Below are 16,428 nucleotides of genomic sequence, written 5' to 3'. Positions count from 1 at the left end.
CTGCTGCCTTCAGGGACAACTGCTACAGAGTCAGATCAAAACATGTACATTTGTGTTTTCACCTCCGCAACATGCTGTACTCTTACATTGATATTTATCATAAAAATGGCGCAAAAAATTCTATCATTAAACTTAATCTTGTGATAGTACATTTACAAGTAACACATTACATGCTTAATTGTGTTAAAGGCGGAAAGTTCTCCTAGGATCAAGTTTCAAGAGTAAATCAAACAGCTGTACATGTTAATTTTAGTCTCTAAAATGTCAGTAAGTTCACACAAAGACAACATATCTGAAAACTCTAAATATAGCATTGATCTTTTCAACGTACTTGACTTTGGTTGTCTGATTTCCTTGATAGAGTCTGGATGACACAGATGTGACATTGGTTGCACAGCTATCCATGGATAGGTTACAGATGGTTGAAGCTATCTGCAATCATTGGAAAGGTAGGGTTACTGCAGTTACTATAACAAAATGGGGTAAGAGTAGTGGGGAAGGATGGCTTTAAAGGGCCAGCAATGCTAACTTTTGGTGATTTTTTCATTATTTTGATTTTGTATGTCAGTTGCAATTTCTTGTTCTACTCCCCAAAGCATGTTGAAACAATCGCTATTCAGCTTGTCAACACGTTGTCTTAACATGTAACATGCACTGTTTGAATTCTAGTCCGGACCAGAATTCACTTGTCAACAATAACAATGCAGTTCACACATGTACATGCTGAGTTGACAAAAAGTTACAACACAAAGTACAAGAGAGGAAAATCTAAAAGTCCCAATCAAAGAATATACACCCACACTTTACTTCCACGTCTAATGGCTTTTAGAAATATTTATTCAACTCCATATGTCATTAAATAGCCTTATTATTATATGAGATATATTTTCTCAATTCCTATTCCAAATCCAGTAATTTTTGTCTGGTAACATGTTCCAAACACAATTGCATTGTGGGATAGTAAATGATAGATAATGACCCTACGTGTAAGATCTCTTTATCACTTGTTTTTTCTTGCTTTGCCAGGTCCAATAAGTTTTGCTTTGTACATGTCTGATGCCGAAGTTCAACAATTCCTTAGATATGCACTTAGTTCTGAAATATTGATGTCAAGGAAAAATGTTGGATATCACATTGTGTATAAAGATGGGGTAAGACGTCTTCATACTTCAAATACTTCTGAGAAAAAAGTCTGATGATCATATGATTTTGTGTGAAAGTAACATTTTACTAAAAGATTGAAAGCTTAGAGTATTTACTTTCTGCAATTATTTACCTTTCCAAAGATGTCCAATGTACAGCATGTTTTGCTTTGGTGGTACATAGTTTATATCTGAAATTACAGTATGAGCCATTTCATGAAATCTCCACAGCAGAAAAATATGTGATAGCTTAGGGTATTTACAGGACTGAGAGAAATGTTGTTGGCCACAGTAGTTGTAGAATTCTGTCAACATGGCTTTCTCAATCCATCAGCAGGCCATGACAACCATGTGCAGGGAAAATGCAGTCTAGAGTATAGCCAGATAATTTGATGCGTAGGGTTTACAGAGCTCTAGATTGACTGGCTTGATTCTAGACTTGGAGAGATATAAAACTTATGTCTTCTTCAGCCATCCAAACATTCCTAATCCAAGTATAGTCTACTGTGTGGCTTCATATGAGTTCTGATTTCAATTTACTCATGAAAGGTCAAAATATTCCACTTGATTTAGCAGTAATCAGTGCTCGAGAAACCTGTAATTTTCATTCTTCTATAAACTATCAAAGAGGATAAAATTTTGAACAACCTTTCATAATACTACAGTAACATCATAGGATAGTATTTTACCCGTCTTACTACACTGTAGTGATGAGTTTTCTTTGTCTCATTGCAGCAATTTTATCCTGTTAACTTCCTCCGCAATGTAGCTTTGAAGCAAGTGAACACACCATACGTTTATCTGTCAGATATAGACTTTCTGCCAATGTATGGACTCTATGAGTATCTGAAAAAGGCAATAGGAATGATGGATATGTCAAAGAGTAACAAGGTAGGAAAATATTGTGTTGTGTCTTGCCTCTAGAGGGCCTTACCTACCCAAGAGTGATTGTGAATCATAATCTCACCAATAGAGGGTGCTGTAGAGAGTACATGTATAAGGTCCGGAAGTTTCAGTGTTACATTCTGAGGGCGCTATACGTCTAAGTAAGGCATGGGTAAAGTATATATCCCAACACACTATTTATGCGCCTTATCCAGCAATCTTCAACATGTAGGTAGCTAGTTAGCATTTCACTACGGCAGACAAACCTGTGAAGTATAACACAGTGTACCGCACTGTTACGCTTTCTAAAAGGAAGGACCTTTTGCTTTGTGATTAAACTCTGACATTACTTATTCATACGCTGATGGTACCGGTAATATCTAGAAATACAAATGCATTTGAGTACCATATCTTATATAGTTCAAAACTGTATAATACTTGTGTGCCTCCATTCAATATAGTGTTATACACAAATAGTATACTTTCATGGTTTCAAGTGCAGCCCAACATCAATAGCAACCATCAGCTCATCCAGTAAAAGGTTACTCGAAAATTGCCAATTATTAGCTAATTTTCCTGACGAAAATTGAAAATTTTACCTTTCAGGCTCTTATAGTTCCAGCCTTTGAGACTCTGCGATATCGACTAACTTTTCCTAAATCAAAGGCTGAATTGTTGACCATGTTGGATATGGGAACCTTGTACACATTTAGATATCATGTGTGGCAGAAGGGACACTCTCCAACAAATTTTGCAAAATGGAGGACAGCAACAACACCATATAAGGTAATGTATTTTTCACTACGTACCATATAAGGCAATCCATTTTTATTTATCATTCCATATAAGGTAACACTGCCTCATGTAGTTACTTTGAATGATAGCAATACTTGTTTATTGAGTGCAAAAGGGGTCCTACTAGAGAGGTGTCCAAAATAGACCGGTATTCATGTTTGCATATTTATGATAAAATTGTTGCATAATTATAAATCAGCCCTATCATAATTTCACAAATCAGCAAGAAAACTGACATAGCTATTTTCTTTTCCAGGTGCAATGGGAGTCTGATTTTGAACCCTATGTCGTTGTCAAGAGAGACTGTCCTCTCTATGATAATAGATTTGTAGGTTTTGGATGGAACAAAGTATCACATATAATGGAGTTAGATGCACTCGGGTAAGCTGCCATTTATTTGTGCTCTTTTTTTCTTCTGTTTAACCACTTCAACAAGACCCAAGTGCAGAAAACTTCAAAAACGTCAACACAATACAAGAAGGTCGTAATTGACATTTTGGAAAAAATCGGTCTTCTGAAGAAAATGATCTGAAATGACTCAGTACATTGACTTAAATTCAATCAAAAGTAAAAGTCTTCATGTAGAATTGTGTAGAATTAATATTTATTAGAACATGTTTCATGTTTATATTGTTTGTTGCAATTATTAGAAAATTAAATTTTTCTTTTCCATCCATGAAAATATAGAAATTTGCACATAAGACCTTGTACTGATACGACATTATGTGAAGCATTCTTGTCTATGTGGGTTCACGTTTGGAGTGAGGGAAAACCACAAAATTTGAAAAAAGTAGCCATACAGTAGAACCAAGGACTATAATTAATTCAGAAGTTTCGGAGGTACAGTTGTCTCCGGACAATCTCTAAATAGTAATCGTTTCTGCCAGAACACGTATTTTCTATTTATCAACAACATTTTACGATGTGGTATGCCCCCTGAAGCATGGTGGAAATTTATGTAAATCTGCAAGGTGTATAATCCTTTCCAAACCATGGTTCAGCCCAACAAATTGCGATCAATAGTGACCATGAATTTTTCACAGGGAATTTGGGGCAGACAGGTTACATCTGTTTAGTGCTATGATATTGTTAACAATGGAATTGAAGTTCAGACAGAGATTACACCACCAGGAATAACAACAATACACTTACCAACGTGTACAGGCAGTCACGGCTCACCAAATACACATTCTGCGCCGGATAGACCTGGAAAGTGATTCATAAAAGGAAGAAAAATACACAAAAGTGTCATAAGTTATTGTTATTTGGGCTGTGTGAATTGGCAGCAGGGCAGTGTCTTGTTCCTACATCAGCATATGCCTATCCACCAGTAGCCATTGACTATAATTGTGCATGTGTACAGTATGTATGTATTTCTGTACATATGTGTACAGGTATATGTATGTACGAATGTATGAATTTATGGACGCACCATTTGCTTATTTGTTTGTTTATTTGTCTATTTCATTCCAGGTATGAATTCATTGTTCTTCCAAATGCCTTCATGATCCACATGCCACATGCACCAAGCTTTGATATCGCAAAGTTCCGAGCAAGCGAACAGTACAGAGAGTAAGTAGCCAATGTGAACATTAAGTTCTATGGTAATGAAAGGTTTATGTTGGTGCAGATTTGCTTTCACTGAATCCCTCTCACCATAGAGGGCGTTGTCCACTGTCTGAAGAAGTTATTTCATGACATCCTCAAGGGCCAATACACTACAATAAAATGAAAAAACATTGGTAATTGCAAGATACTATTGCAGAAACCAGTCAAATTGACTAGCTACCCAATACTGTTGGCTGGGTATTTTTATCAAAATTTTTCTCATCGATGAAGAAACACACATCTGTGAATTCCTTTTCTACTTTGGCCACTATCAAAGTATTGAACATCCTAATGTAAATATATCAACTTTCCATTGCATTAAAGACTGTCACAGCATTTTACAATCAAAAAGTTCCACACAATTTAACCAGGTTTCCTCTTACTTCATCATTAATCATTGGACCAGTAAATCTTCTACACCATGTTTTCAACACCATAGTGTACTATAATGCTGACACCCCTCACCCCAGAATATGTGGTCCCCTGCAAAGTTGGACGATTGAGATATTCTGGGGCCCAGGGGGAAAAAGTGTTCATCATTTCTTTCATTCAATAATTGCAATTTATCACAGATACAAGGCAGGTCGTGCCTCAAAATTTGAAGACTTAAAATTTTTGCCCAAACTTTCGAGTTACAGTGCAAATTTGTTGAAATCAAATTACTTAATATTTACCAACACCAGAAATTCAAAATGGCCCCCATCCCTATATATAAAGTTTTTCAATTTTCACTAAAGTAAGCCAGTTAAATTTTACTTAATCCACGAGCTTCAAAATGAGCCCCCACAAGGGTAGACCAAAAGAGTGTCGTAAAAATTTCAGGATATCTATACCCTTTTAGCATTTAACCTAACTTCACAAAACTTTTTTTCCCTTTTATTAGGTGTCTGAAGATTCTAAAAGGAGAATTCCAGAGAGATATGTCCAAAAAATACGGCTTCAAGGCACTGAAATATGTTGCAGTGGACAAGTAGTTAGATCCTTGCAGTGAACTCGATTCAGAGTTAGTAAATTCACAAGTCTGTCTATATTTTTTAATGAAATGGAGAAAAAAAGGCTTTGCAATTTCTGTGCTATGAACTCTATTTTTGTTGCTAGTTTTATTTTGCGTATTTTTTATGATATTTTTAGTGCTTTTTTAGCGTCAGTGACTCAACCCTATTTCGTTAATATGGGTCGATCCTTTGGATTTTTCCCATTGGATGATCCCATTTTACCCAGAAAGCAGTGTTTATTAGTTCTCAGCTTATTAATGTCAATTGAGGGGTCAGTCATGTGTTGGCACCAGGTGATCGTCAACCTACAATCCTTGACTACCCACACAAGTACACTGCTGAATGTTTCAATAAGCGTGCCTGTAATGTAAGCATTGTTCATATAAAGCATACTCAAATTGTATTCAAAGTTGTGTTACCTGTGTAAAGTATTCGTATTTATTGAGAAACTATCATACCATTCAGTATTTATTTGAAACAATAGTACAGGAGAGTAGACAGAGAAATGAGGGTATTACTAATAAGTTAAAAATATTCTGTTTTTTTTTTTGCAATTCGAAAATCCTCATTTTTACTTTCAAAACACAAGAGAAACCGTGGCACCAGAATCATCTTTTGAGATATTTTAAATCTGATTCTGAAGCAAGTACCTAAAGCAAAGCCTGCATCAGATTCAGAATCAGGTCTCATAGCTGCCATTTTCACCCAAATTGACAAGATAAGTAAAGGTTACTAAAACAATTCAGCCATAATTGTGTCCTGTTTGAATTTACATCAGAAGATGATCTTTCAGAAATGATGACCGAAGACAGTTGTTATTTTTGATATCCATAACACTATTGGACCGCTTTCAACAGATGCCTATAAATTCAGAATTGGAATCATGTTTGTGTGAAATGTTTAGTGGGATTCTGAAACCAATGGTTGTCCCTTTCCTCAGCAGACTATGCAAATAAGATTCAGAACCAAACACAGACAACACTTTCTGTGTTTGAAATTCTCTTACAATGATCTATGTCACTTCAGTGAGCTGTAGGATGCAACATTTTCTGTAATGTTGAACATTTCTTGAACAAACAAGAAGATCGCAACACAATTCATAAGGTTATTGGTCGGTTTTTGGCAGTGTTGTTAGCATCACTTAGCTCTTTGCATCCACATGTTAGGCATCATAGATTTTAATTAATCCCTTAATGTTGAACGGTAGACTTACAGTTACAAGCAGTAGATTGAAAAATCTCCTGTAACTGATCTGGTCTTGCCTTTGAAAACATAGATCTATCTCTGCAGTGTTTCTACCATCCAAAAGTCTTTTATCCGTGGCAGCTGATAAAATTTGTGTATTTAATTCTTGCATGGACAGCATCTGTATCTTTTTGAGAACATCAAAACCCTTTTGTAAAGTTTCTTACCCTGTGCTGTGAGATACATGTATGTTATGGTGTATCAATACCAGTATTAACCCTATTTGCATAGCATGTGTGTAAAATATTCAGGTATTCTATTATACCATATGCGTCCTACTTAAGTATAAGACCCTAAGACCCTCCCCAATGTTTGGACATTTTTAAAAAACTGCTGTACATCCATGTATAAGACCCTCCCTTGTTTTGTTCAAAAAGTCAAAAATTCACAACTCAAAAATTAACGATAATATGACTTCAAATGATCACGTAGGCAAAGTTGTAGCTGACTGACCAACTAAAGTCTTAACTTGAACATTATTTGAACAACAGTAGTTGTGGCGGGACTGCTCATGACATGTGCGGGACTGCTCATGACACAATGAAGTAACTGTCTTACTAAAGTGAACAAATGAACTTTTGATAAGTCTACGTTAAACCACTGCATGCAAATTATTGTGTTGAACTCTCAGCTCACAAATGCTTATGCAACAACGTACACCTTTGTGGAGGGACCGTGTTTGACTGAATTGTTAGAAATGTGTCAAAAAGTTACAGCTGCTGTCCATGCATGAATACTACATGAATACTAATCATTGTTGATCAAGGTTATGTTTAGCACTGTCGTTACTTTCTAAGCTTCATGAGGAAATCATTAAACAACATACAAAATTCGGACTTCCTTGTACAGCAAGTGTGCATGTGATGACCATGTGATGTGCTGTTGGTGTATGTGTGATGACCATGTGACATGCATATTCAAAGTTTCCTCACAGACCACAAAGTATAGAGAATCAACATATTTGGTGAAATTCTAAATCAAATTTTTGCACACACATGAACTTGTAATCACCCTAGTCTAATCAAGTATACTAATATCAATATTTAAGAGTACATAAAAACACAGATTTACCTAGTTCTGTATTGGAAAAAATTATTCATAGTTTATAGACCAACATGTGTAGTGAATCAATATCTCGGTGAAATTCCAAAATCCAATTTCTTGCACAAACATCCAATTGTAACCAACCTAGTCTAATGAAGAACATTAATATCAACAATCAAGCGTACATAAATACACAGATTTAGCTAGTTTTGTATTGGAAAAAATTATAGTTTCCTCATAGACAATATAGTGAATCAACATTTCAGTGAAATTCCAAAATCAAATTTCTTGCTCACACATGCACCGGTAACTACCCTTGTCTAATCAAGTACATTAATATCAATAATCGAGAGTCTATGAATACACAGATCTAGCTAGTTTTATATTTAAAAGAAATTATTCATAGTTTCCTCATAGACTACTCATAGATTATGTATGGAGGATCAAGCAACATTTCGGTGAAATTCCAAAGTCAATTTTTTTTTCCTTAACTCCATGCAAACTTGTAAATTTGACACCCCCCCCCTTCCTATCATTGATTGTAAAATTTGGACCCCCCAAAAAAAGTTTTGTAAAAGTCAACCCCTCTGATTTCCACCGACGCCCCCCCCCCTTGTAAAAATCGAATGCTTCCTAATAAAGTGGTTATTTTTTGCTCACGTGTTTACACACGTGAGCATATGTCGCAGCGATGTCTGTCTGTCTGTGTGTCCGTCTGTCTGTCTGTCTGTCTGTCTGTCTGTCTGTCTGTCTGTTGGTCCGATATCTCAAAAACGGCTTATCAGATCAGAATCAAATCTGGTACATAGATTCAGTTAGCAAATGGCAAGAACTGATTAGTTTTTGGTGGGTGTGGCTTGCATACTTTTTGCTTATTTGCATAATTAATGATTTTAGAAAAAATGGATATTCATTAACAATGTGATGAGATTTGTTACAAATGTTGATCACACCAAGATATATCAGTAGTGGGAACCATTAAGGGGTGACATGAAAGAGAGTTGCCAATTTGCATATTTAATGAACTTTCCTAATTAGGGATATATATCTGATTTGACTCTATCAAAATCGACCAAACTTGGTATGTATATTAAAGATACTATGATTTAACATTATTGAAAGTCATTAAGCGTTTTAACTGCAGCCAATTCCTAATTTACATATTTAATGAACTTTGCTAATTAGAGATATATATTTAAATTGACTGGACCAAAGTTGATGAAACTTGCTACATGTATTGAAGCTACTATGATACAACATTTTTGAAAGTCATTAAACATTTTTACTTCAGCCAATTCCCAATTTGCATATTTAATAAACTTTCCAAATTAGGGATATATATCTGAATTAACTTGATTGTAGTTGTTGAAACTTGCTATATACATCAAAGATACTGTGATATAATATTATTGAAAATCAAAAAACATTTTACTTCAGCCAATTCCTAATTTGCATATTAAATGAATTTTCATAATTAGGGATATTTATCTGAATTGCCTTGATCAAATTGATGAAACTTGCTATGTACATTAAAGACACTATAATACAATATTATTGAAAGTCATTAAGCATTTTCTCTTCAGCCAATTCCTTTTTTGCATATGTGAACTTTCCTAATTAGAGATATATATCTGAATCAACTTGACCAAAGTTGACAAAACATTCTACATATATTGCAGATACCATGATACAACATTACTGAAAACCATTAAGCATTTTTACTTAAGCCAATTCCTAATTTACATATTTAATGACCTTTGCTTATTAGGGATATATACTGGGATTTACTTGATCAAAGTTGGCAAAACATGCTATGTACATTGATGATTATACCTGGTTAAAACAATATCAAAAGTCATTTCACATTTTCATGTCAGCTAATGTATAATTTGCATGTCTAATGAGCGTTCACAGCTTGGCATATATGGCTTGAAGGACTTGGCCAACGGTAATTACACTTGCTATATGAAGTGGTGATACAATGACTGCAGTAAAAGAACTTTGATATTTTTATTTTAGCTAATTACATATTTGTATACTTCATGACCTAATCGGCGGTGATTATTGTTCATTACGTTGATCATAATATTTTCAATGAAGTTGCAAACATGTGGCAAAGGTTAAAATTTACACATAACTGCAATATATAATGAAACACGTGAGCATTTTCAGTTCATATCTGGTTGACACAAGGTGTTGGCCATTGCCAGTTTTTATTGAGGAAGATGCGTTTCCTTTATTTGTTGGTTCACAGAGTGACCTAAGACCCAACATTGCTACAAGGTTTAAACAGTTTCACATTATTGTTTATCTGGCTGTCATCTTTATCTTTGCCAGGGACACTGTATGTTCCAGTGGATTGTGTGTGTGGGTTTTATGGAATTATTATTATTAAAGATGTTTTAAAATGCACTACACGTACCTCTCAGCGCATTGTACATAGCTGGATAAAAGTACAACCACACAAGAAAATTAAAACAGAAAATTACACATAAAATTGAGTAAAACGATGGGTTTTCAAATTGCGCTTTAAACTATCTACACAATGGCAAATCGTTCCATAGTAAGGTTGCACACACTGAAAACGCTCTGTCCGTATGTCTTGTTAGTAAAGTTACCACGGGCTGGGTTAAACGTAATTTGTCACTCGATCGCAGGTCTCTAGCTGCAACATATAAATCTAATAATCTCGCAGATAATTAGGTGCATTTCCATGGATAATTTTGAATGTTAGCAACAGAATTTTAAATCTGGTGCGGCCTCTACCGGTAACCAATGTAATCTTTGAGAACGGGTGTGACATGATCGAATTTGCGCGTAAGAGAAACTAACCTCGCCGCAGCATTCTGTAGAGACTGTAGTCGTGCAAGTTGTCCTCTGAGGATACCAAACAAAGACTGTGAATTCTACAGTGTCTTTCACTTATACAGTTTTAAGAACACTTTCTCTCAAACCCGCCCCCGACAAGTTCGGTCTATTTGACTGCTGAAACTGTCGGTGATTCAACACAGTATTTTCAAAGAAGGGTAGAAAATTACCTCGCTTTGCTTCACAAAATTGGTTTCTACCGTAGAGGGCGCTGCGTGCAATGGTAAGACATGCCACATATCGTGGTCTCCTGTGTAGTTCGTACGTCACCTCTCAAGTTAAGTTGGTTAAACAAGTGAGGCACAACACGTCCAGTATATTGTATTTTAACAAACACTCAGCTATTTGAATGCTTCTGGGGATGGAGAGTCTATATGCATGATTTTATTGACCTTTAATAATTCGCTATAATATTCCATTCCATGTAGAAGAAAATATATCATGTAGGTTTTTTGCTTTTCACTGACTTTGCAGATAGGGAAGTGGCGGGCTTGTAAGAGTAAAGTGGTCAAAGTTGTGTCAGAGATGAGTTAAAGTACGTGACAAGACAATTTTGAGAATAATTAACATATTATCGGCATAATCTGGTCAATAAACTTTTCAAGCCAAGTCCGCGAAAGCGCAGTTGCATCCACTATCTTTCCCTACACATGTACACTGTCAATTTCATTCACATAATAAATTATCACACAAGTTGCTTGAACCATCCGTTTCTAGCTCCATACTTGAACAATAAATTCTGTCCCGTTTAAGCAGGCTTCTAATTTTTCCTGGCAAAGGCATGGTTACCTGGATATTTGCCAGTAACTGGCTCACAGCGACTTTGCACGAAGTCCCTGTGTGATGTGGCGAACCAAGATTGAGATACAACACTCACTTGGAGGCCCAGTATTGGACATCCTTACCTCCAGTTTAGTTCCCTGCCGAATTTCTGCCGCTGCCAAACAGCGCAGCCAGTGGCAGGAATGGGACAGGGTCACAGTCTAACGTTTAACCGTTCCCAAGCATCGTCATTTCAGATTTGGGTTTTATTGTACTGTCACTGGGCGATGTGAATGTTGCATACTGTCTCAACATAAAAGCTATGCAAGATTATAGTCTCGGTGTAATGTGTACACTTGCTTAATTACACAAAAGACTAAGTGATACTTAACATTAATAAATAACTGTATTTGTTAGCTGTCACTATGGTAAAATATTTAGATTTCTGCATTGCTGAGATATTCGATAGAGTACAGAAAAATATATATATACAAATTGGACCTCTTATAATGTCGGTATTTTTTTATAAAGGCTCAAATTGAAAGTAAAACTGTGGTCCGAACATTTTACTACTCTTAATGTGTACGCCATATGGATTTGGTAGTTTGACAAGAATATGTATGTTTGACCGGGGAACATTGTTGTATCGTCAATACAGTTAATGTCTGATACTTCTGTGGCCTCAATCATGTAGTGAGTACCACAGCTATGTTGAATCAGACTCCAAAACCTACAAATATACCAAGTTCCATCTTCGTACTTTCATTCAAAAATGTAACACGGTACACGAAGAGAGATGATATCAAGAGTAACACTGTCACGTGACTTGTTGAATATCATCTCACTTTTACATCTCATTTGTTTTCATTCAATGATATATTTTCTGGAATACGAAGGTCTTTCCTTTAAAATCAAGTCCCGAGTCGCAATTTAGAGGTCCCTAGACCAATAGCGAGAAGCAAGTTCTGCTGTCCAGTTTGCCAGCCCTGCACACATTCCGTTGTCGTTCAAGTGAATTGTTACCATACATGAGTTTTTCAACTGGTCTCAGAACTCAGTGACCGTCAAGATTGGCGAATTAAGCCTGTGAAAGGGTGAATGCAACGATTGCAATTTAAAAAGTCAATATTTGATAGTCCTGGATCTCAGAACACTAGATTTGCTGACCCTCTGATGTTATGCACTTAAAAATGTAGAGAAATGAATGTAAATATAATACCAGTATTTTACCCAATATCCATCCTATTTACAAAGCTCTAATATTTTCTCACGATATTTTCCACCGAGTCCATAATGGCACTTTACATAGCAAGTGTTTAACGCACCTATTATCTATCCAAGGCAATTAATTTCAATTTATTCATATATCTATAAGACGAACGTATTTAATGAATGGTGTTTTTTTGGACTTGTTTATCGGTAAATGTGTTCTTAGTCACTGGTTTTGGACGAAAACACCAGTGACGCACACTCACAAACATTATGTGATCTCAACAAACACACGGGCAATGCCCTGCCGGGCACCTGGGTTCCACCAAAACACAAGACACATGCGTTGCACATGGGCATGCACAATGCATGACTCGTCATCAGTTTAAAAAGGGATTAAGAATTACCTTGGAACTGATTCTCATCATGCTACTTTGTTTTGTAGTTTTTAGCAATGCTAAATTGTTCAGATGTCCGGTACAAGTAGTACAGTGACTATTCAATACCTAGATTAAATTACATGTATGTTCCTTGACTTGTCAACATCGCTATATGGGTCACGGTACGCGTCTGGGCTAATAAAAGCCCAGGAAATGAAACTTTTATATATTTTTATCTTTTACATATGTTTTGCTCAAGGCCAATGCAAACCATTCTCTCTTATTATCAAGAATAAACATGTCGGGATCACCATGTAAAGTTTTGAGAAAAGAATCAATTACGCCATATTGGTTGGTTTGGGGATTCAAAATGGCTGCCAGACTCCATGTTAAAGCTCAGGGAAATATTACATTGTCAGTTTTAATAAAAAAGAGACACTGAAAAGTCAATATCTTCCGTAGATATCGAGATGGGCCCACACATATCAAAGCCTAGCAAAGAATTGTCAGGTTATTAGCATATGGAAATCTTATTGCGAATTGCTCAGTCTTAACTTGACTTCACATTACGTCATCTTCAAATTGGTTTTCCAAACTTTCTCCTGCTCTGAATTTGGTCTTCTTTGTAGTTGTGTCCATAAAAAAAACACACCATCTAACAATCAATGTCTAAATTTCAACAAGTTTATTCTTAGTCATATGCATTCCAATGGAAAATTCACAGTTCTACCTCCATTGACCCGCTGACATGGTTGCAAAACAGTGAAAAAGAAGACTCGTGTATTTTTACAGGGATTTCATTGTGCAAAACTCTTGATTTGTTTAGATGGAAATGCTCATTTAGATAGAAATGCACCTTTTAAAAATCCTTTGCTGGTATGCTGGTCGTGTAGATTATTTTGACACTTATGTGTAAATAAAGTTTGTACTTGCTTTTTTTTATCATATATAAGATCTACAGTACCAACATTTACACTATGACGCCTGATTTTATTCATCATTTCAGAAACGAAAAGATTACAGTTTTCTTGGGAGAAATGTTTGCAAAAGTTTACTGTGTTAAAATATTTCAAAAACAAATTACTTTTGTGTATATTTTTATTCACATACTAAGCTTATAGGCCACCGGCCCGTAAGTATACATATCATAAAATATATATCTGAAGACGTTGTAAATAGACTGATGTGTTCTACAAAAATTCATTACGTTACACAGAATTTGTTGTTACATTTAGAATTGCATTAGAATGTTTCTTTGAGGCGTGAAATTTTTTTAACACAAAATATTTCAGTTTAGAGGTGTATGTCAAAGTCGTTTTATTTGTACGAACACAAATAACAACGGGTGAACATGCACAGACCTTTGATGGCTGCGAAGTGTGGCCGGCTGCTGTCCTGATTTTGATAATGGTGTCACCCTGCCCCGTAACAGGCGACGCAGCGAGCCCAAGTTCCGCCATACGTACATTGATCTTTGTGCCGGCTCAGCCAGACCTCGACCGTTGAGGGCACACTAACTTATGTCACAGATTTTGAAACGGCTGGGGCTGACTCGCAGCGTGTTTGCAAGGTTATATCTGATTGGTCGATTGTCACTATTCACAGCCACTTAGGGAGTCTATTTGTATTGTTTTCATTATATTGGTAAGATTCAGCCACCCAATTGGATAACAGCTTCGAAATCGCTGCGAGTCGCCCCAACGGCTGCCTTGCAAAGTGGGAGCAGGGAGAGATAATTTCAATCCGATCCTTAGAAACTATGTAGAGTTGTGATATCACCTCCGGAGGGGGAGATTTGCGGGGGCTTGAAAAGAAAAGATGGCTGATTGGGCGGGATTTTAAAAAATATTGCTGCTCATGGGAAGTGTAGAAATGGACAAATATTGAACAGACATTTAACGCAAAAATAATAATGTCGAACCAAAATTGCTCGCAGCTGTGTACCATATTGTACGCATACATTACAAAAATACTTTCTCACAACCATACAGGTTATCGCAAATTACATGAAACTACTCCAGCCACTTTCGCCGTTGTGTCAAGAAAAACGTTATTTGTTCGGGAATCGTTCGTGACAGACCTGACATGTGGAACCCCCTTTCTATATATCAAAACAAGACGACAGCGTAACTTTAAGCGGAACAGTGTACACATATTAACTTACCATGAGGTTTATTGAACATGTACATATAGCTTCCCCTTGACCCTGGGGTCACCCACAACAGTTCTGCGATATGGTCATCACATTGTTCACAATTTTCCTTCGATTGTCAGTTTTGTTTTTTTAAGAAAAGGTTACAAGACTTTTGCCAAGTGCAACAATGGAAATGTATGGCCCGCTACTGCTTCTGCAGACCGAAGATATAATTTACATTTTGGGGGTGGGGAGGGGGGGCTTCTCAATCATTATGAGGGTACTTGAATTTTAGAGCTTGTTATGTGGGTACTAAAAAATAAGCTAAAATTTTCTAGGTGCCTTCTCCAAAGGTGTCTTGGAACTCAGCCTAAGGGCTGATGTCTAGTGAACTGCGGCAAAGTCACGCGTTCTTCCACAGGGAGCGGAGAGTTTAGTTTCCAGTCAGTTGAGGAAGATACTAACCTTTTCCTAAACTTTCGAGTTTTTGTAATGAAATCGGTTTGATGAAAATCTGGTGTACTGGTTATCTAATATTTGTGTATTTGTCTCACTCGGTAGTGTCCATTGGCATTGAATTTAACCTTAACCAAGACCCTACCATATCTTAACGTGATCGTCAATAAAACTAGACTAAGAGTGATAAAAAAAGTTTTTAAGCCTTATTGTTCTGAACAACATTTATAACTACCAGCGCTCTCTAGGAATGTTAAACCCGTATCATCACCCGTATGTTTGTGAAACAACGTTTTTGTACATTTTGAAACAAGACATTGTACAACATTTCACTTGGTTTCCATGGCGAAAACAAGAACGGACAACGGATTGAGAGTGGGGTCCGTTTGAAGCACGGGCAGCCTACAGAAGCAATGTGTCGTCTGCAGGAGAGAGTGTAATTTACCACCTACTTCCGCTGCAGACTACATCCAGATAACATGAGCTGTTTACGAGTTCTATATGGGGGGTGGGAAAATGCACAATACGATATTATTTAGCAGTGATTATCACGTGATCTTTGACCTCTGATAACCCGGTTTCCCTGGAAGCGCGGATGACAGTCAGCCCTGTCTACACTCAAGCATTTTAAACAGTCTGGGACTAGTGAAGGGAAAATCCCCATAACTAACCGGTCGTGATCCACAATAAAGGTCACTGACGCCGGTCAAACTGACGACGCGTTATCGTTTACAATTTGGAACTGTATACCCGAAAAAAAGTTTCTATCCGACGAAAACGCACTGTCATTTCCTGTCACGCCATTTGAAGAGGATAACAAAGGCTCTACACCCGAAATTTCGAGAGGGTCTGATGAAATCAAGGCAGCAAATCATAAATATCCTTTGTTATCCTGCGTTGAGTTT

At 36.6% G+C, this 16,428-nt stretch overlaps 1 protein-coding gene across 1 annotated transcript in view; it reads left to right on the top strand.

The window, feature by feature from the left end:
• Positions 1-7,506, top strand: part of LOC139143183 (xylosyl- and glucuronyltransferase LARGE2s-like) — a 29,250-nt gene extending 21,744 nt beyond the window's left edge. The window contains 7 exon segments of the mRNA XM_070713318.1: positions 362-449; positions 1,027-1,151; positions 1,878-2,033; positions 2,634-2,813; positions 3,079-3,203; positions 4,296-4,394; positions 5,314-7,506. Of these exon segments, the coding sequence (XP_070569419.1) occupies positions 362-449; positions 1,027-1,151; positions 1,878-2,033; positions 2,634-2,813; positions 3,079-3,203; positions 4,296-4,394; positions 5,314-5,404 (864 nt within the window). The 3' untranslated portion in view covers positions 5,405-7,506.
• Positions 7,507-16,428: the final 8,922 nt, after the last annotated feature.

This window comes from Ptychodera flava, chromosome 1, assembly GCF_041260155.1.
Source record: "Ptychodera flava strain L36383 chromosome 1, AS_Pfla_20210202, whole genome shotgun sequence".
In the NCBI taxonomy this organism is placed as follows: domain Eukaryota; kingdom Metazoa; phylum Hemichordata; class Enteropneusta; family Ptychoderidae; genus Ptychodera; species Ptychodera flava.
This window is presented reverse-complemented; position numbering and strand designations above follow the sequence as displayed.